Consider the following 23,078-nt stretch of genomic DNA (forward strand, 5'->3'; position numbering starts at 1 on the left):
GGGACCAGTCCGAGCCTGACTCTTCCCCTTCCCCATGTTTTTCCAGGACATCCCTCCTGACAGCACCATGAAGGACATCCTCCTCCTTGCAGGGACAAGAAGCACACGAGAGGTTAAAAGGTCCTGTCCCACCCCCTTTCCCTCAGTGTTTTTCCTGTCCTTGCATGAAGGGACACACGAGAGAAGCTGCGCAAGCTTACCGGGCTCGGGGTTCGTGCGGCCGGCCAATACCTTCCCCATGTCAAGATGCCCAGGGCTGAAACTTCCCGGTGGGGAGTCCCTCGGCCAGGACCAGGACGATGCTCTCTGCTCAGGACGCAGGACCGCGGTGTAACTCCTGGGTCCGGCGGGTGCTCCAGGGGATTGAGCGCAGGTGCCCCGCAGGCAACAGGACTTCCGGGAAGGGGCGCCGTTTTCGCACCGCCACATGCGGCGCAGGAGGTCGGGCGTTCCAGGTTGAAGGCAGATTCAGCCGAGGCAGGCAACGAGCAGCTTCCGGCGTCTCGCAGGGGAGCGTGTCATTTCCGGTAATGTCACTTCCGGTGATGTCACTAAGGCGGGCAGAGCGTGCGCTCCAGTGGTAGAACACATAGCAGAGAGGACGCTTCTGGCTACAGCATCCAGCGTCGCTCCGCTGTGTTTCTAACTGCACAAGAAGCTCCTAGGCTGCTGAAGACAATCATGGAAGGGGACATGCTGGAGGAAGGAGGGGTAAGGGCGCCTGGCGCAGACCACCCTCACCTCACATAGGCCTTAGGATGCATTTAGCCTATTATTCCCTATCTTATGTCATTTAGGATAAGGGAACCCCGCTGCTCCCCTGACCACAGCTAAGAAGTCAGGCAAGATCTCGGTGAAATCCAACAGATGCCCTGTATGCCACGGACTCCCATGGCAAAACTCTCTGTGCACCCTGTACATCAAAGGTCATGAGAGATGAGCAGCTTTCACTGCTATCAGAGATGAGATCCCTAATCCGTGAAGAGGTTCAGGCTTCTATGTCCAGCCTCGCACAACAGCAGCCTTCCAGCCCCATTCCAGGCCACAAGCGAGCCAGGTGGGAGATGGATCGGAGGGAGCCGGATCACAGCTCAGATGATGGATCCGACCTAATGGACTCTAACTCAGAAAAGGGGGAACTTCCAGCAGAGGGCCACGACCAGGGTAGGAAATATCTTTTTCCAGGCGGAGGACACGGACAGGCGGTGAGGAGTACCATGCTGATCGAGGAGACCCATAAGCCACAGTCCAGACAGGACCTGATGTTCGGGGGACTCATGTCAGAGGCAGACTGTATTCCCTATAAGCGAGCATATCCGGGCCATGGTATTAGAGGAGTGGAAGGACGCTGAACGCCGGCTAGTACTAACTTTAAGGGTCGCCTACCATTCGACCCTGAGGAAGTCCAGTTATGGGAAGAGATTCCTAAGATAATGTCCCGCTGGCAAAGGTTGCCAAAAAGACTGCCATCCCTTTTGAGGACTCGTCTAACCTGCACGACCCGATGGACAGAAAAGCTGACATTCTCCTAAAGCGGGCCTGGGAAACATCCGCGGCCCTAATTAGGACAAACCTTGCAGCAACCTCGGTGGCCAGATCTATGTTTCTATAGATGGGTCAGTTGGAAGAGCATTTGTCCATTAAGACCTCTAGGACTGATATTCTAAACTCCCCATCATGAAGTCAGCCATGGCGTTCCTGGCTGACATGTCTGCCGAATCAGTTAGGTTTTCAGCTAGGAACAGCTCCCTATCTAATGCAGCCAGGAGGGCCGTATGGTTAAGGTCTTGGTCAGGAGATAACGCCTCTAAGGGTACCGTCACACTATACCATTTCGATCGCTACGACGGTACGATTCGTGACTTTCCAGCGATATCGTTACGATATCGCTGTGTCTGACACGCAGCAGCGATCAGGGATCCTGCTGAGAATCGTACGTCGTAGCAGATCGTTTAGAACTTTCTTTCATCGCTGGATCTCCCGCTGTCCTCGCTAGATCGGTGTGTGTGACACCGATCTAGCGATGTGATCCAGCGATGCGTTCGCTTGTAACCAGGGTAAACATCGGGTAACTAAGCGCAGGACCGCGCTTAGTAACCCGATGTTTACCCTGGTTACAAGCGTAAAACTAAAAACAAACAAACAGCACATACTTACATTCTGGTGTCCGTCAGGTCCCTTGCCGTCTGCTTCCCGCACTGTGACTGCCGGCCGTAAAGTGAAAGCAGAGCACAGCGGCTGTGCTTTCACTTTCACTTTACGGCCGGCAGTCAGTGAATGCGGGAAGCAGACGGCAAGGGACCTGACGGACACCAGAATGTAAGTATGTGCTGTTTGGTTTTTTTAAGTTTTACGCTTGTAACCAGGGTAAACATCGGGTTACTAAGCGCGGTCCTGCGCTTAGTTACCCGATGTTTACCCTGGTTACCCAGGGACCTCGGCATCGTTGGTCGCTGGAGAGCTGTCTGTGTGACAGCTCCCCAGCGACCACACTACGATTTACCTACGATCACGGCCAGGTCATATCGCTGGTCGTGATCGTAGGTAAATCGTATAGTGTGACGGTACCCTTAGACCAAACTCTGCTCCGTCCCATTTTCAGGGCTAAGAGTATTCGGGTCAGCCTAAGATAACATCCTGGAATCAGCCTCTGACAAAAAGAAAGGGTTTTCCAAGGACAAACCTAAGCGGCCCCAGCCTTTTTGGAGAGGATTCTTCTCCAGAAGACAGTATAACTTTAGAGGTCAGGGTTGGTCCAATGGAGGGTCCTACAGGGGCTCCCGTAGCCAGGGTGGGAAGAACAAGGGTATCTTCTTTAGCTCGACCTCCAGGTCTAAAAGACAATGACGACACTTTCATCGGGGGAAGGCTCCGCCACTTTGCAGAAAACTGGGCCCAGATTACACAAGATCAATGGGTTCACGGAGAGATACAGCATAAAGCTTTACTCCCCTCCCCCCCTTCCCCCCGAAAGATACATCTCCCATACGGTAGTCTCGCCAGACTCCGCTGTACGGACAGACTTACAGGATATGGTCAGCTTGGCAGTCATAATAACGGTTCCACTGGCAGAGGTGGGCAGGGGGCACTACTCCTCCCAATTTGCCATCACAAAGCCGTCAGGCGAGGCCTGCAATATTATAAATCTAAAACCTTTAAACGCTTGGGTCAGATACAAAAGGTTCTGAATGGAATTAATTTGGTTGGCAATTCATCTCATAGCCAGGGATACAGTAATGTGCACTCTCGATCTGAAGAGTGCCTACTATCAGGTCCTGATACATCTCTCATCACAGAAACTGCTAAGATTTGCGGTAAGACTACCAAGCCAGACCTGCCACTACCAGTTCCAGTGCCTCCCCTTTGGACTCGCTTTGGTCCCCTGTATATTCACAAAGCTGGTATCAGAGGTTGTGGCCTTCCTGAGAAACCAGGGTGTCATAGTTATCCCCATACATGGACGACTTTCTCCTATTGGCAAAATCAGTAGAGATGTTGATAGAACACAGGAACCTGACGATATCAGTAATGGGGTGTCTGGGCTTGGCCATAAACTGGCAGAAGTCAGACTTGGTACCAGAACACAGGAAGATTTTCCTTGGAGTACGCTTCGACTCCACACGCAGAATATCCCACTTACCAGAGGACAAACAGCAGGCAATACGCGACCGATTCATGAATTTGCTGGAACATCGAACCTCCATAAGGGCCGCTATGAAGGTGCTGGGTCTGATGACGGCATGTATACCATGTGTCAGATGGGCACAGTCCCATTCAAGACTATTGTAAAGAGAGATACTGTCCATATGGGATCGCCGTCAGACCTCACTGGACGGGCACATGAGCCTATCAGGACTGGAAAGGAGGTCACTCTTCTGGTGGACGCAGACAGAGAACCTGAAGGTGGGAATGCTATGGTCCACCTCCCCTTTTGTAGTGGTCACCACGGATGCCAGCGTGCGGGGATGGGGAGCCCATCTACAGAGGAGAATCCTTCAGGGCAGGTGGCCGTAAGACATCAGAGGCAGATCCTTCAACTTCAAGGAACTATATGCTGTTTGGGAGGCCCTAAGGCGGAACCGGTCCACGCTCTCAAATTGTCACGTCAGGATACTATTTGACAATGTGACAACGGTCTCGTTCCTGAAGCATCAAGGAGGTCCAAGACATCGGCCAATTCAGGACCTGGCGGAGAGAATATTCGCCTGGGCAGAAGTTACAGTCCTATCCTTAATGGCAGTACACCTTGAAGGGTCACAGAACGTGGTAGCAGATTATTTGAGCAGACAGCGGGTCTGCCCAAACTAGTGGGAGCTGAACCAGGATATCTTCCAGGAACTATGTCAGCGTTGGGGAACCCCCAAGATATACCTATTCGCAAACAGAAGAAACTCGAAGGTCTCAAAATTCTACTCTCTGAATCCCTTGGACGTTCCGGATGGGATAGATGCCCTGAGTCAAAAGTGGGTAAAACCCCTCTCATGTGTTTCCACCTTTGGCGCTCATCCCAGCTTTCCTACGGAAGATCCAGGAGGATCGGACAAGAGTCATCATGGTTGTCCCGTACTGGCCAAGGAGGAGCTAGTTCCCTCTGGTAGGAGCCTTGGCAATCGAGAACCCAATCGAGCTCCCCCTTCGGGAGGATGTCATCCACCAGGGCCCGATTCGCCACCCAAACCCAGGGAGACTCCACCTCTCAGTCTTTAGGATGTCCCTTTCAGGATCCAGGCTAAGGGCTTATCAGACCAGGTCATAGCTACTATCCAAGCCAGCAGGAAACCGGTCACATCAACAATTTATCTCAAAATTTGGAAACGGTTCTGTCTGGAGGTTGGCAGGTCCAACTTTGTGGCAGGTACCCCGGACATACCTAGAGTCCCAGATTTCCTTCAGGCAGGGTTCAACAAAGGGCACATTTAAGGTCCAGGTTTCAGCACTAAGCTCTTTCTTCGACTATCCTCTAGCATCCCAGCCATGGACAGTAAGATTCATTCGAGCAACATAGCGGCTGCACCCCACTATTAGGCAGTTTACCCAAGCTAGGTACCTTAATCTGGTCCTCAGGTCCCTGTGTAGGGATCCATATGTCTCCAGCGAAGATATGCCTATCTCAATTCGCACATGGAAGACTGTGTTTTTAGTGGCAATCACCACGGCCAAGAGGGTAGGAGAGATCCAGGCCCTATCCTCCAGAGACCCGTATGTCCAGATCAGGATGATAGTATAATCTTAAAATTAGACCCTGCGTTTATACCAAAGGTAGGCTCTAGTCAGAACCGAAATCAGGAGATGGTGTTACCCTCCTTTTGTAACAATCCTTCCAACGCGAAAGAGCAGAGCCTCCACTCTCTGGATGTCAGACGGGTGGTTATAGAATATCTAGAAGTCGCTAGTAGCTGGCGTGTAGACCCAAACCTGTTTAATCTTTTCGGGGGAAAGAACAGAGGGATGAAGGCCACTAAGGCTTCAATTGCAAGATGGATTACAACCGTAATCTCAAATGCTTACCGGGCTGAGGGGGTTAGCCCTCCAGTAGGTCTAAGCGCCCGAGGGGTATCTGCTTCCTGGGCTGAGAGAGCAGGCGCCTCATTAGAGCAGATCTGTAGAGCAGCAACATGGGTCAGAATTGACACATTCTGTAACCATTATAAATTTGATGTACTGTCTGGCCAGCAGACCGCATTTGGTAGGAAAGTTCTCCAAACGGTAATCCCACCCTATGGAGGTTCTTTGGTACTCTCCATGGTGCTGTCAGAAGGGACGTCCTGGAAAATAGGTATTAGATCTACCGGTAATTGTTTCCACGAGTCCATCCTGACAACACTGGTAATTCCCTCCCCGTTTTTTGATATGTCATATGCTGTAATATGATTCTGTCATTAAAGTGTTATTTGCATTAACCATGTGGTGGTACTTGTTACAACACTGAGGGAAATGGGGTGGAACTAGACCTTTTAACCTCTTGTGTGCTTCCTGTCCCTGCAAGGAGGAGGAGGACGTCCTCCATGGTGCTGTCAGGATGGACTCCTGGAAACGTAATTACCGGTAGGTCTAATACCTATTTTTTTGTTTAGCGTTTGCTGCTTATAACAGGAGTAATTTAACTATTTAATGAAATGGATATTTCCTTCACACAGGGCTAGTCATTTTACCCAGTGGATAGCTGTCCTATGTTTCCCTTCTTAACAAGTGGGATATTGTCAGCATACCCTGTCAATATCTGTAATTTTTATTTTCTTGCATTACAGTCTCAAAAACCAGCAAGGATTACTAGTGGAATATTCTGCATTTCCTCAGAGATTCATAGAACTATTGGAGCAGTGTATATCGGAACAAGACAAGACTGTACCGAGGTATGTGATGCATTCATTCATTTCTTAATGTCCATATGCCAGTATGAAATAATTACCGATGTGTATGAAATCTGGATTGGGTTACACCTTTCAGCCAATCACACATATTGTGCTGAATGCTTCTCGGCATGAAAATGAGAACTTTGCGTTAGTTTACGTGAGCTGTCAGCTTGTTTTACACGCAAAAATGTGTTCTAGAATTTTACAGGGACCTTTTATCTCCTGAAGTGACGGCATTTCGCTAGGATTTCTTTAGGATCACTTGGGGTTTGACCTCCGTGGCCTCTGTTTTTTTTCCTGTTGGGAAATGCAGCCAGCCCCTTCACTTGCATGGATCTGTGCTGCACCTTCCTGCACAATGGATGGCCTGGCACTGAAACCGTACTCTCTGGAACATTGATCTGCCATCACTTTCTAAGATGGGATTGTTAGGAAGAAACTGGTTTAATAAGAGAGTTCTTGTTTGCCAACCTTACTGGAAGCGTCTCTTTTAGTGGAGTTTATACGTTTGGGAAGACTGCATTGTGTTAGTGCTGACACTTTCCCACATTGTGAAGACACACGCAAGTACAGGCTTACGTTTCACTAGTCATTTATATCGGCTTCCACCATATTCACCTATAGTGCCTATTGCTTCCCAGGCTCAGCTTTCTGATCCCACTTGACCTATAAGTCTGATATGCTAAGATGCCGCAATGGAGGAGACGGACACCGGTACATCTGCAGTTTGTACTCATACGTCAGGTTCGTTACCTGGACAATTGTTAATGGTTGACCTTATGTAACTGCAACTTCATGTCCAGAAACACCACTGTCAGCAAGGCATGCTGGGATTTATAGCTATAGTTGTCAGGGATTACATTGCCCCTTCTAACTACTGTACACTTCCAGTTTACTTATATCAGATGCAATACCTTCAGTCATTCCTTTATGTACTTATTTATGACAAGTGGTGTGGTGAAGAGGTGCTGCATTATTCAGTTTTGCAACCTCTTGTACTCGTTGTTGGCTGTAGCATCGTTAAAGGGAATCTGTGAGCAGGTTTTTGCTATTTAATCTAAGAATAGCATAATACACGGCAGAAGACCCTGATTCCAGGGATGTGTCACTTATTAGGCTGTGTGATGTAGTTTCAATGCAATCAGCATTTTTCTCAGCAAGAGACTATACTATGTGACTACAGCTCACGTACAGCCCAGTCAGGCTAATCCATGAAACCCCGCCCCCACCTCTGATTGGCAGCTTGCTCACATTACACAGTGTACACTGGGAGTGGGTGGGTAATACACATTTTAACTCTTAGCCCTGCTACATCTACATCAGACCAAACAGGTATTCTATGAAAACTACAGCAAGCAGCCCTGTAAGTGATACATCCCTGGAATCCAGCTTTCTTGCCTTATGTTATGCTGCTATCAGATTACACGGCAAAAAACCGTTGACAGATTCCCTTTAATAGGCCTCTTTGTAATAAGAATATATAGTAAGATTATCATACAGTAGAATTATAATCAAAGGTATGTAGCTGGGAATCTAATCATTTGGAGCCTTTAAAGGGAGGAAACCGTCACTATAAATGGTGAAAATGTATATGTTGAACCATGAAAGGCTGTCCTAGTTTGGCCAGCTTTAGTATTGGTATTTAGTATATAGGTCCGGTACAACAGCCGTTTTTAAGCGAAATGTTGAGTCTTGATTTTACATGTGAAGTTTTGCTTTCTCTTGGAGTTGGCTCTAGAGTAAGGTTTTATTGTGCTGTTTAGGCCATTCTATCGATCTGCTGGAAGATTGCAAGCATACTTGATTCTGCCCTGGGTCATCACTCCTTGAAAGATAACGCTTCCAATACTTAACACCTTCAGAAAGAGAAGTCTGCATGTGGCTGGATGAGGGTTATTCTGATGTTTGATGAAGAAAGAAATGACACTCGCCATGTGTTCCTCGCCGATAATACGTAGATACTATGCCTTTCTCAATAGGGCGAGTATATACTGTATTCTGAGCTAGTGATTTTTTTTTTTTTTTAATTCCGTCTGCCTTTCTTCTTAATGGATTTTTCTTTAGCAGTTGCTGTAGAGTGCTTGTGAGTGATATAAGTTTAGACATGGTGTTTATTTGAAGGCATATACAAATTGATTGCTTTGCTGTGAAACATTCCTGCTGGGTTAGGAGAAAGGATTATGCCCTTTGTCACAAAGAAGAGTCTGACAGGCTCGGCCGGGGTTTCCATCTAAAGGAAGTTGATTTTAACAGGCACGCTTGTCAGACGGATAAGTGTGTGTATATATTTATATGTGCATGTGTGTATATGCAGTGTATCACAAAAGTGAGCACACCCCTGACACTTTTGTAAATATTTTGTTATCTTTTGATGGGACAACATTGAAGATAGAACATTGATTGTTGATTGAACGTTGATACAATGTAAAGCAGTCAGTGTAGAGCTTGTAGAACAGTGTAAATTTGGTGCGCCCTCTAAATAATTCAGCACACAGCCATTAATGTCTAAACCGCTAGCAACAAAAGTGAGTACACCCCTAAATGAAAATGGCCTAATTAACCATTTTTCTTTCCCGTTGTCATGTGAATCATTAGTGTTACAAGGTCTCAGGTGTGAATGGGAAGCAGGTTAGGTTTCCATACTCTTTCATACTGGTCACTGGAAGTTCATCATGGTTCCTCATGGCAAAGAACAGTCTGAGGATCTGAAAAAAAGAATTGTTGTTCTAAATAAAGATGGCCTAGCCTTTTAAGAATTTTGCGAACACTCTGAAACTGATCTGCAGCATGGTGGCTTAGGCCGTAAAGGGGTTTAACAAGACAGGATCCACTCAGAACAGACCTTGCAATCCATATCCAAAGGTTGTTTTTTCAAAATAGACATATCAGAGCTGCCCGAATTGCTGCAGAGGTTAAAGGGGTGGGGGGGGGGGTCAGCCTGTCAGTGCTCAGACCATACAATGCATCAAATTGGTCTGCATGGCTGTCATCCCAGAAGGAAGCCTCTTCTAAAGATGATGCACAAGAAAGCCCGCAAACCGTTTTCTGAAGACAAGCAGTCTAAGGGCATGGCTTACTGGAACCATGTCCTGCAGTCTGAAGAGTCCATGATAAACTTATATGGTTCAGATGGTGTCAAGCCAGTGTGGCAGCAACCAGGCGAAGAGCACAAAGACAAGTGTGTCTTGCCTACAGTCAAGCATGGTGGTGGGAGTGTCATGGTTTGGGGCTGCATGAGTGCTGCCAGCTGTGGGGAGCCACAGTTCATGGAATGAACCATGAATGTCAACATGTACTGTGACATCAGTATAAGAAAGAAAAAAACTTGGTGTCTTTGGTAAAATCTTGGCAACTTTATTGCATATCCATTAAAAACAGGACTGTGTTCTTATATTGAATAAAGAAGAAGAGTTGCTGTGTTAATGGAGCGCTTAGGGTGGAGATGAAAAAGGCATATATGATTAAAATGAGCAAACCTTTAATATAGAAGTTATCCACAACACGTTTCAATGGCAGACCACCGTTTTCATCAGGTAGTATAAAAATTGAGGGAATTGAAACCCATTTCAAAAAAGGAGAGACCAATGGGAACAAGCAAACAATTAAACAATCAAGTGAAATTTAAAACACTACACACTATTAAAATGAAGAATCCCATAATAAAATTAAGAGGTAGGTAAAATAAGACTAAAATAAAACAAATTAAAAAACATATATAATGATAAAGTAAGATTATTTTATTATTTTTCCTTTTATTTAAGTACATTGTATTTTTTTTTATTTAACGGCATCGTCTATGGTTAAGTATAACCCTTCTGGAGCCAAAGTGCCTAATTTAAAAATCCAATATCTTTCTCTATTAACCAGGCTTCTATATCGATCTGGGACATTATCAGCAATACGATCAATAAATAAGAGACTTAAAAATCTAAGATCCTTCCGATGTGTTGTGCAAAAATGCTTAGATACACTGTGTAATAAAAAGCCATTGCGGATGTTTTGACTGTTTGTCCAACGGGCATGCATAGTTTGAATGGTGCAGCCCAGATATTGAAGGCCGCAAGTGCATTGTAACAAATACATCACAAAAATGGGTTGACAGTCCACATTTGATTGAATAGTCTAATTGGTGCCTGTTGTGTTCGATGTAAATAGTTTTGCCCCATTGATAATTGAGGAGCAGCATAAACACTTGGGGGTTTTACAGGCAAAGCGTCCAGGATTTAGAGTGATATTAACTCTTAAGGGATGGGGATTCCGTGTGGTGCTGCTAGCAGCAACTAAATTGCGTAAGTTAAGTAGTAGTGTCCATGTTTGCCTTAGCGTTGATTTTATTAATACAGTCCTCTTTAGAAAAGGATTTCACTTTAAAAAAGGCATCGCAAATTAATTTGTTTCATATCCTTTTTGTTTGAAACGTTTGTTATAAGGACCCTAGATTCGTCTAAAAAGTCACATTGTTTTGTACAGTTTTTTTCTGATTCTCCAACGTTGACCATATGGTATATTGGTAATCCATTTCGGAAGATGGCCACTGTTAAAACAAAGGTAACTATTCACATCGAGACGTTTAAAATGTGTCGACGTGGACATTTTTCCTGTTGCCTCTACGTGAACCATTAAGTCTACAAACTGAATAGCTGTTTTGGATATTGTAGCTGAAAACATCAGGCCCCAGGAGTTTTCTTTAACGTCAAAGCGCCGCACGGGGACGCATCCGCATACAACGCACGACCACACGTACACAATGTTAAAGATAGGTATGCAGGATGGATGCGGATCTGAAGGAAAGAAGTACACAAACAATAATGTGAAGCCAGCCTTAGACACCACACCAAATGTACACTGTTCTACAAGCTGTACATTGACTACTTATCAAGGTGTTATATCTTCAGTGTTGTCCCATGAAAAGATGTAATAAAATATTTACAGAAATGTGAGGGATGTACTCATTTTATATGTAATTATTTGTGTGTGGATAGATCGCAGATAGATGGATATATAGTTTTACACTCTACATTTTCTTTATTTTTCCCCAAAGGTTTTTGCTGCAGCTTCAAACATCTTCCAGTGGACTTGACTGTATGTCTGCAAGCCTAAATATTATTGAAACAAATCCATTCAAGCACCTTGTTCACCTCTCATTAAAACTTTTAGAAGGGAATGACAACGATGTAAAAAAATATCTTGCTGATTGCATTCAGAGTCTAAAGGTTAGTATCGCCAGTCATAATGAGCAATTAGCCCTGTTTCTATTGAAAGTGTTGACATAGTGATAGGATGCTTGTAGAGGAATCTGAAGAAGTCTTTAGAGCAAGGGTATGTTTCCACGTTCAGGAAACGCTGCGTGTTTGACGCTGCTTAGAGCCGCAGCGTCAAACCCGCAGCATCCAGATGTTACAGCATAGTGGAGGGGATTTCATGAAATCCCGTCTTCACTATGCGGTAAAACACAGGCGGCAGACCCGCAAAAACGGACATGCGGCCTGTCTTTTCAGAACGCAGCATGTCTGTTTACAATACGGCGACGCTTAGTCGCCACACCGTAAATGACCCATAGACAATCATTAGATGCGGTAAAATCGCATCTAATGATTAGTCAAATGTGTAGAAACTGCGTAAACGCAGCTTACTACGCATGTCTGCCGGCTCACCTGTCCCGCCGCCGGAAGACCCTCGTCCACTGCAGTTCTCGCGATAACTTATCGCGAGAAGTCCCGGTCACGTGCCTGGCAGTTATCTCTGGTCACTAGTCTGGTTCTCACAAACAGCTGATCAGCTGATTGTGAGAACACTGCAGTGTAGGTGATCGCTGGAGAGTTATCTCTGGCGATCATCTACAGGCTCTGCTACATCTGGATGTCAGGCATCCAGATGTAGCAGAGCTGGACTAGTCTAGACTGTGTGCACATATGACAGACAACATGCGACACGCGACATTCGACATGTACCATGCGACATACAACATGGACCATGCAACATGCACTATGCGACATACGACATGCACCATGCGACATGCACCATACAACATACACTATACAACACATACATACAGTACATATATATAGACATACAGTACATTAAACATAGAGCACATACTCACCATCACCTTGTCACCTTGATCCCCGAAGCCATTGTCACCTGTAGAAAAATATTAAAATAATAAGCACTATACTCCCTGATTCGCAGAAATCCAATTAAAACGAGTGTCCCACGACGATCTCCCGTGGAGAGCAGCAGCATCAGCTGATGTGACCGCTATCCAGGAATACAATGACAGAAGGTATCCTTCAGCAATGTATTCCTACGCCCCTGTGAGAAATAGTCCCTAGTCTCACTTGTGGCACTGCTGTGTGGGAAAATTCCCACGCAGCTTTTGCCATAAAGTGAGACCCTGAACTAAGGTAACCTCAGTGATACACAGTAGGAGCCATTGTCTCCTGTCAGTGTGTCACTGGAGGGCCTATAGAGCAGTGACATCACCCAATGTCACTGTTCTATAGGGGAGATCATCGTGGGACATTCGGTATTAATTGGACTACGGCGGACAGGTAGTATACGGTTGTTTTATTTTAATTTTTTTACAGGCGATCAAGTATGGTAAGTATGGTTAAATTAAGAATATTAAAATACTTTTTACTGGCTGTGTCTTTATTTTCTTATTTTTTAAACCCTTTCACTACTCTAGGATTAATATTGGATAGGCATCTTATTGACGCCTCTCCATTATTAACCAGGCTTAATGTCACCTTACAATAGCAAGGTGACATTAACCCCTTATTACCCCATATCCCACCGCTACAGGGGAGTGGGAAGAGAGGGGCTAAGTGCTGGAATTGGCGCATCTTACAGATGTGCCATTTCTGGGGGGGCTGGTATTTGTAGCTGGGGGGGCAATAACCATGGCCCCTCTCTAGGCTATGAATATCAGCCCGCAGCTGTGTGCGTAGCCTTTCTGGCTATAAAATATAGGGGACCTCATGTCATTTTTTTCTTGGGGTCCCCCTATCTTTAGTAAAGGCTATGCTGACAGCTTCGGGTTGATACTCATAGCCTAGAGAGGGGCCATGGTTATTACCCCCTTCCCAGGCTACAAATATTGGCCCCCAGCTTTCCCCCTCTGGTGCAGAAAATTGCCACGCCATTTTTTTCCCTTTTTTTTTTTTTTTTAATAAACGTTCATTCATAAACATCGGCCTTGCTATTACAGATCTACTAGATGGTGGCGCGATTCTAACGCATCGGATATTCTAGAATATATATGTAGTTTATTTACGAAGTGGTGTTTCAATCCCGCTGCAATATCCTGATTGCTCGTGCCTGGCTGGCAGCGATCAGTGAAGCGTGGTTTAAATCCCGTGCCAATTCGCGGCCGGACTGCACCTGTCGCGAATTAGTCCCACCAGCCGCCCGCGACCAATCAGCGACGCAGGATTTCCGATAGAGACAAACAGACCCTTAGACCATGGCTGGACTGGCCATCGGGCAGTTCTGGCAAATAGTGGGCCGCTGCACGCCGACTCACCCATCTCTCCCCAAGCGCCGCCGCCGCATTCAACTACAGTTGAATGCAATGATGGAGGAGAGAGCGTCACCTGACTCTCCCTCTCCCATCATTCCCCGCTGTGCCTCTGACACTGCGGGTGCGTGTGCACTCACTGTGTCCCAGGCAGTGCAGCGGCAGCCGCCGAGACAGGAGCAGGGAGCACCGTGGGCACGAGGGGAGGTGAGGAGTGTTGTTTTTGTTTTTTGTTTTTTTTACTGGACTGTGGGGCCATTCTAGGGGGGGGGAGGAGAGATGTGGGCACTGCTGTATACTACTATGTGAGCAGTACTGTATACTACTATGTGGCCTCTGCTGTATACTACTATGTGGGCAGTGCTGTATACTACTATGTGGGCTCTGCTGTATACTACTATGTGGGCTCTGCTGTATACTACTATGTGGGCTCTGCTGTATACAACTATGTGGGCTCTGCTGTATACTACTATGTGGGCTCTGCTGTATACTACTATGTGGGCTCTGCTGTATACTACTATGTGGGCTCTGCTGTATAGTACTATGTGGGCTGTGCTGTATAGTACTATGTGGGCTGTGCTGTATACTACTTTGTGGGCTGTGCTGTATACTACTGTGGGCTGTGCTGTATACTACTGTGTGGGCTGTGCTGTATACTTCTGTGTGGGCTGTGCTATATACTTCTGTATGGGCTGTGCTGTATACTACTGTGTAGGCTATGCTGTATACTGCTAAGTGGGCTATGCTGTATACTGCTAAGTGGGCTGTGCTGTATACTGCTACGTGGGCTGTACTGTATACTGCTACGTGGGCTGTGCTGTATACTGCTACATGGCTGTGCTGTATACTGCTACGTGAGCTGTGTTATCTGCTATGCGGGTTGTGCTATATACTATGGGGGGTATGTTATATTCTGTGGGGGAAGCCGTGTTATATACTATGGGGGCTGCATTATATTCTATGGGGGCTACATTATATATTATGGGGAGGTGGACCGTATTAAATTCTATGGGGTGGCTGCATTATATTCTGTAGGGTGGTGGCTGCATTATGCTATATGTAGGCTGCATTATACTGTATCGAGGACTATGGGGAATACGATATACTATATGAAGAACTATGGGGTGCATTATACTATGGGAGGTGAATTGTACTACATGGATGACTATGGCGGTGCATTATACTATATGGAGCACTATGAGGAGTGTATTATGCTATATGGGGGACTGAGCCTTCCGGCCGCGAGCAATCAGCGACTCAGGATTCCCGTTACAGACAGAAAGACAGACAAACAGACGGAAGTATCCCTTAGATTATCCATCTATCTATATAAATATGTCTATAGATAGATGATTATAGATAGATATATATATTGATAGATACATAGATATACTAAACATCGGGCTTGGTATTATCCATCCATCGTATCCATCTATTATCCATCTATCATCTATTTATCTATTGACTAGCTATCTATAGATATATCTATCGATAGATATTTTTATAGATAGATAATAGATATGATAGATAAGATAGATAGATACAATATATAGATACGATAGATCTATCTATTATCAATCTATCCCATATCTATTTGTTATTTATCATATATCTGTCTGTGTGTATAAACATTATTCTTCAATGGAGTATGTAAATGAAGAGGTTGGACAAGAAATGACATCACCGTTTTTTTTGGTATATCTTTATTGAGCTGACAAAAACACACACAAATCCGCATGAAAAACGCGTCAAAACCTGATGCAAATATTTGCCCCTGAGGCCGCACCAGTATCTATGGTCAAAAGCCATGCTAAAATGGAAAACCACGCTCTATGCATCTTTCATATCTGGTCTCAATCTACTATATAATTGTCTAAAAGTCACTTCTGTCTGTCTGTCACGGATATTCATTGGTCGCGGCCTCTGTTTGTCATGGAATCCAAGTTACTGATTGGTCGTGGCAAAATGCCCACGACCATTGCCACGACCAATCAGCGACGGCCACAGTCTGGCGGCAATATGGCCGCTCTTTCCTCCCCGCAGTCAGTGCCCGCTCCATACTCCCCTCCAGTCATCCAGTCAGCCCTAACTGGGTTCCCATTGCGTTATGGGACTGCGTTAAACGGACAGCGTTGCACGGCGAAATTAACGCCGTGCAACGCGGCCGTTAACGCGCCCATTCACGCTAATGGGAACGCGCTACACTAGCGCGTGCCATGTTCGGCACGCGCTAGCGACGTGCCGGAGATTCCTGGCGCGCCGCGGACGCTGCTTGCAGCGTCCGAGGCGCGCCCGCGGTCCGTTCCCCGCTCTCGCAGATCGGGGATCTGCGAGAGCGGGGACGTTACCGCGACCCCGAACGCGGCCCCATAAAAAACATTGCGTTAGCGCAATCCGCTAGCGCTAAACGGATTGCACTAACGCAATGTGACCCTAGCCTTAACACAGGGTTAATGCTAGCGTTACCGGAGCGCGGTGTAACGCACTCCGGTTACGCAGCTATTAACCCTGTGTGACCAACTTTTTACTATTGATGCTGCATATGCAGCATCAACAGTAAAAAGATCTAATGTTACAAATAATAATAATAATAATAATAATAATAAAAAAACGTTATTCTCACCCTCCAACGTCACGCCCTGTCCTCGGGCAGTGCAAGTGGCAGGTTCCGGTGCTAAGGATGCTATGTGAGAAGGACCTGCCATGACGTCACGGTCATGTGACCGCGACGTCATCACAGGTCCTGCACTCATACCAATCCTGGGACCGGAAGCTGCCGTGTGCACCGCACTCAGGCGATAGGACTACAAGGGGCCCTCGGAAGGTGAGTATATGTTTTTTTTGTTTTTTTTTTAACCTGTTACATACGTGGCTGGGCAATATACTATGTAGCTGGCCAATATACTACGTGACTGGGCAGTATACTACGTGTCTGTGCTGTATGCTACGTGGCTAGGCAATATACTACGTGGCTGGGCAATATACTACGTGGCTCTGTGCTGTATACTACGTGGCTCTGTGCTGTATACTACGTGGCTCTGCTGTATACTACGTGGCTCTGTGCTGTATACTACGTGGCTCTGTGCTGTATACTATGTAGCTCTGTGCTGTATACTATGTAGCTCTGTGCTGTATACTACGTGGCTGGGCAATATACTACGTGACTCTGTGCTGTATACTAAGTCGCTGGGCAATATACTACGTGGCTGTGCAATATACTACATGGCTGGGCAATATACTACGTGGCTCTGTGCTGTATACTACGTGGCTCTGTGCTGTATACTACGTGGCTCTGTGCTGTATACTACGTGGCTCTGTGCTGTATACTATGTGGCTCTGTGCTGTATACTACGTGGCTCTGTGCTGTATACTATGTAGCTCTGTGCTGTATACTATGTAGCTCTGTGCTGTATACTACGTGGCTGGGCAATATACTACGTGACTCTGTGCTGTATACTAAGTCGCTGGGCAATATACTACGTGGCTGTGCAATATACTACATGGCTGGGCAATATACTACGTGGCTGGGCAATATACTACGTGGCTCTGTGCTGTATACTACGTGGCTCTGTGCTGTATACTACGTGGCTCTGTGCTGTATACAACGTGGCTCTGTGCTGTATACTATGTAGCTCTGTGCTGTATACTACGTGGCTGGGCAATATACTACGTGACTCTGTGCTGTATACTAAGTCGCTGGGCAATATACTACGTGGCTGTGCAATATACTACATGGCTGGGCAATATACTACGTGGTTGGGCAATATACTACGTGGCTGAGCAATATACTACGTGGCTGGGCAATATACTACGTGGCTGGGCAATATACTACGTGGCTGGGCAATATACTACGTGGCTGGGCAATATACTACGTGGTTGGGCAATATACTACGTGGCTGGGCAATATACTGCGTGGCTGGGCAATATACCACGTGGGCATGCATATTCTAGAATACCCGATGCGTTAGAATCGGGCCACCATCTAGTCCTTTATAATAACAAAATGAGTCAATTCTGTTCTAAACCAGTTATTTGCTGCCGCATTTCAGAGAAAAACTTGCATTTAAGACTGAGCCGGGTGACTAATGTCCGGTACGTTTCTCCTCGGAGGTCCTGCTAGGCTGGGGTGGTTCAGGCCGCATGAATCACCTGACAGGTTCCCTTCAATGTTGAAGATTTCTGTTGTAGGACTATTAGTATATGGTTACTATTTATGTTTACTAGCTTGCAGCTACCAATTACATCTGCATGCTTTACATACAGTGGGGCAAAAAAGTATTTAGTCAGTCAGCAATAGTGCAAGTTCCACCACTTAAAAAGATCATAGGTAGACCTCAACTATGGGAGACAAACTGAGAAAAAAAATCCAGAAAATCACATTGTCTGTTTTTTTAACATTTTATTTGCATATTATGGTGGATAATAAGTATTTGGTCAGAAACAAAATTTCATCTCAATACTTTGTAATATATCCTTTGTTGGCAATGACATGACTTTTTTGCCCCACTGTATCTCTGCAAAGTTAAGCTTTAGAATATCCAAAGTTTAATTGTGACCAACCTGAAAGTGGCATTAAGCCATTTTTTGGGGTTATTTTTTTTTTTTGGGGGGGGGGGAGATTTAATAAATAAATTGAGAATATTGGGGATAATTTTTAGACCGAGCGAATGGTAATTAGGCCGTTCACACTAAATGTATCAAGGTAGTCCTTGCTGCTTGAATTTGGTGCATCTTCCGACTTTCTAATCTATTCTACAGTATCTTTCCACCGCTTGTTAGTTGGCTTATTTGGGGTATATTTCTTGCATGGTGTTGGCACGTTCTTGGATTGTCAGTATTCCAGAGATATTAAAGCTACCCTGGCTTTATTATCAAGGTTTTAGCTACAGTGTACACTATCTTTTTGGCATACAATATAGTAAATCTGTCACTCCATTCTTATTTCATGTTTACCATAATTTACTTTTTATTTTTTTATCCCAGATAACGGACCGAAGACTGATTTGATGTATCTTTGCCCCAATATGGATATTAGTTTGGTCATTTACTTTTCTGCCAATATGAAGAATTGCATTGCAATGATTTGCAGCTTTTTTAGAGACCATGTGTAATATATATAATGATATTGTGTTGTATTGTATATTTATAGTTGGAAAATTGTGTCCTAAAAGGAAAATTACAGAAATCTGAAGAAGATTTTTCTCAAACACTATGCTTAACACAACAGGTTGGTGCTATTACCTATATAGTATAGTTCTCTATATTTGTTACCTGGGATAGAATCAGCTGCTCAACTGACTGCTGCAGTCAATCACTGGGCTCAGCGGTTCTCCTGATGTAGAAGGCACGAGATGAGCTGCTGAGCTCACTGATTGGCTGTACTGTCTGTGTCACATCATAGCCAAAGCGCTGAGGTTGGAGGAGCAACAGCAGAGAGCAGATAATTACTCGGGAAGTATCTGTTGTTTTCTGTTGCTTATATAGTAGCATTTGAGAATTTGTCACCAGGTTTTTATCACCACCTAATCTGAGAGCAGCATGATGTAGAAACAGAGACCCTGATTCCAGCGATGTCACTTACTGGCTGCTTAATGACTTTGGGTCAAATCCCTGTTTTATCAGTAGGACATTATCACTAGAGGACTGATAAGCCTGCTGCCAGGTAGTCAAGCATATACATGATCTGTGTATAACCCCGGCCCCACCACTGATTAGCAACTTTCTGCGTACACTGTATATGGGCTGACGGCTGCCAATCAGTGGTGTGGGCAGGTTATACTTAGCCCAATATTCAGAGAATTGGTAGATCTACGCAAATAAAACAGGGATTTTAGCAAAATGACAGCAAGCAGCCCAGTAAGTGATGCATCACTGGAATCGGGTTCTCTGCCCCTACATTATGATGCTCTCAGATGGGGTAACAAAACCTGGTGACTTATTACCTTGAAAGTGTGAAACCCTTGAAATAACATCACAAATCTGGGAAATACAATTCTTTGGTTATGGTAATTACCCCAAGATTACATGCCGGAGAAGCAACCCAGATATTGTTCAATAACCAACAACTTGAGTAAAGCTGAAGAAAGGGTTGGTGTTTTCTCCAGAAACCATGCCAGTTCTGACCAAGGCCAATGGCTGTTTCTGCTGCTCATCCCCTTTCACTTGCATAGGCTCCAATACTATACCCTAGCATTGCACTGACAATGTCTCTCCGAGCACACACATTTACAATGTAAGTTTCACCTATAAAACGCACTTAAGCAAGACAAGTCTTTCTAAAATGTCTGCATATTCTAGGCTGGTCTGCAGACACTGCACCCCTGATGATCAGACTATTAGCACCCCGCCATATTCTCTGCAGAGATTCCTAGCCGCCCCATCCTCTCTTCCTGCCTGAAAAACGCAGATAATGGGATATTCACATCCCATTCAGCATGAGTGTCATACAAAGACCTATGTGTATGTGTTAAATGCCAACAGTTAGTGGTGCCTCCTCGTTTTTTACCATGTGCTAACAAGAAATAACAAATAGTAATTGCTGTGTTACCCAAAGGATCACAGTACAGGTATTGCACCTGTATATTTGGAAGCAAGCATCGTGGTGCAACTTAAAGGGGCAGCACAGAATGAGTGTTCAAACTAATTCCTGCCAGTCAGTGCTTCATGGCGGGGCCAGTTATTCATATGCATCTTCCTACCTGCTTTCTGTCTCTTTATATCCACCCCCCTTAGTTGATTGGCAGCTCTGACTTGATAGAGGCAGATATACACTACCGTTCCAAAGTTTAGGGTCACCCAGACAATTTTGTGTTTTCCATGAAAACTCATACTTTTATTAATCAAATGAGTTGCCAAATTAATTGAAAATCTAGTCCAGACATTGGCAAGGTTTGAAAACAAAGATTTTTATTTGAAATTAATAATTTTCTCCTTCAAACTTTGCCTTAGTCAAAGAATGCTGCCTTTGCAGCAATTACAGCATCGCAGACCTTTGGCATTCTAGCAGTTAATTTGCAGAGGTAATCTGGAGAAATTTCACCCCATGCTTCCAGGAGCCCCTCCCACAAGTTGGTTTGGCTTGATGAGCACTTTTTCCGTACCATACGGTCAAGCTGCTCCCACAACAACTCAATGGTGTTGAGATCTGGTGACTGCGCTGGCCACTCCATTACAGATAGAATACCAGCTGCCTGCTTCTTCCCTAAATAGGTCTTGCATAATTTGGAGGTGTGCTTTGGATCATTGTCCTGTTGTAGGATGAAATTGGCTGTCCACAGGGTATGGCATGGCATTGCAAAATGGAGTGATAGCCTTCCTTATTCAAAATCCCTTTTACTTTGTACAAATCTCCCACTTTACCAGCACCAAAGCAACCCCAGACCATCACATTACCTCCACCATGCTTGACAGGTGGCGTCAGACACTCTTCCAGCATCTATTCAGTTGTTCTGCGTCTCAAAAATGTTCTTCTGTGTGATCCAAACACCTCAAACTAGGATTTGTCTGTCCATAACACTTTTTTCCAATCTTTCTCTGTCCAATGTCTGTGTTCTTTTGCCCATATTAATCTTTTCCTTTTATTAGCCAGTCTCCGATATGGCTTTTTCTTTGCCACTCTGCACCGAAGGCCAGCATCCCGGAGTCGCATCATCACTGTAGACGTTGACACTGGCGTTTTGCATGTACTATTTAATGAAGCTGCCAGTTGAGGACCTGTGAGACATCAATTTCTCAAACTACAGACTCTAATGTACTTGTCTTACTGCTCAGTTGTGCAGCGGGGCCTCCCACTTCTCTTACTACTGGTTAGAGCCTGTTTGTGCTCTCCTCTGAAGGGAGTAGTATACACTGTTGTAGGAAATCTTCAGTTTCTTGGCAATTTCTCGCATGGAATAGCCTTCATTTCTAAGAACAAGTTCTTTTTTTCTGGACATTTTGAGAGTTTCATGGAACCAACAAATGTAATGCTCCAGACTCTCAACTAGTTCAAAGGAAGGTCAGGTTTATAGGTTCTCTAATCAGCCAAACTATTTTCAGCTGTGCTAACATACTTGCACAAGGGTTTACAAGGGTATTCTAACTATCCATTAGCCTTCTAACACAGTTAGCAAACACAAAGTCCCATAAGAACACTGGAGTGATGGTTGTTGGAAATGGGCATCTATACACCAAGATATTGCATTACAAACCAGATGTTTGCAGCTAGAATAGTCATTTATCACATTAACAATGTTTACAGTGTATTTCTGAATCATTCAATGTTAGCTTCATTGGAAAAAAAACTGCTTTTTTTCAAAAATAAGGAAATTTCTAAGTGACCCTAAACTTTTGAACGGTAGTGTAGATGGTGTGAATGATTGACCCTACTATGGGTCACTGATCGCCTGTACTCAGCTTGAGCAGTCATTCTGCCCTTTTTAAAGCCACATTGGAGAAAATACTAACCCATGGTTCTACTCTAGAACATAAAATAGAATTATTTTAATTATGTTTTCTAATTGGTATTAAACATTTTTTTCCCTATTATTTATTTTTATGGCTAAACCTGGGACTGCTCTACAGATGAAATAAGGTAGTAAGGGATCCAGCACACATGAATAGATAAAATCAGTGTTTATTGCAAAGTTGGTAACACCTTGATCAGTGTATGTTCCAAGAAAAGATACCTTTTACCTAATCTTTTTTACGGAATATAGACTGATAAAGAAGTTTTTTATTTTACCAATAAACCTTGATATTATGTGCTCACGTGTGCTGGATCCCCGACTACCCTGGAGCCTTCTGCATGGGACTGACTGTCCCAAGTTCTACTGTGCACCCGGTTGTCAGTGATTGCTGGCTGACAGGAGGGTGAACTGAATCCTTTCTCTCCTCCATAAAAATATTGTATCTCTTTCTATGACACAGTTGGGTTGACTAGTACTAGGGAATTGCTAGTTTATACTTTAATGCTTCTTGATATTATTTTTTTTTTATTTATATTTTTTTATGTAATGTGCATATTCTTGCTTTCCAAAAGCATATAAACCAAATTACAGCGCTGCGTTTACTGACCTCAACCTCTTTACAGGCTCTAGATGAGAAATGTAAGGAACTTAATAAGTTGAGGAATGAATGGACATCACACACATCTTTATTAACCAGTCGGCATACACAAGAAATCACGACTGAAAGGGAGAAAGTCTTACAGGTTTGACATTTTACCC

The 23,078-nt window shown here is 44.7% G+C and overlaps 1 protein-coding gene across 2 annotated transcripts in view; it reads left to right on the forward strand.

Moving 5' to 3' along the window:
• LOC138674204 (spindle assembly abnormal protein 6 homolog) overlaps positions 1–23,078 on the forward strand; it is a 103,684-nt gene that overhangs the window by 35,627 nt on the left and 44,979 nt on the right. For both annotated transcript variants that reach the window (XM_069762113.1, XM_069762117.1), the window contains 4 exons: positions 6,249–6,353; positions 11,395–11,566; positions 19,022–19,099; positions 22,943–23,062. In XM_069762113.1, coding sequence (XP_069618214.1) covers positions 6,249–6,353; positions 11,395–11,566; positions 19,022–19,099; positions 22,943–23,062 — 475 coding nt within the window. The remainder of the gene's footprint in view (positions 1–6,248; positions 6,354–11,394; positions 11,567–19,021; positions 19,100–22,942; positions 23,063–23,078) is intronic.

Source organism: Ranitomeya imitator, chromosome 1 (genome assembly GCF_032444005.1).
Source record: "Ranitomeya imitator isolate aRanImi1 chromosome 1, aRanImi1.pri, whole genome shotgun sequence".
In the NCBI taxonomy this organism is placed as follows: Eukaryota; Metazoa; Chordata; class Amphibia; order Anura; family Dendrobatidae; genus Ranitomeya; species Ranitomeya imitator.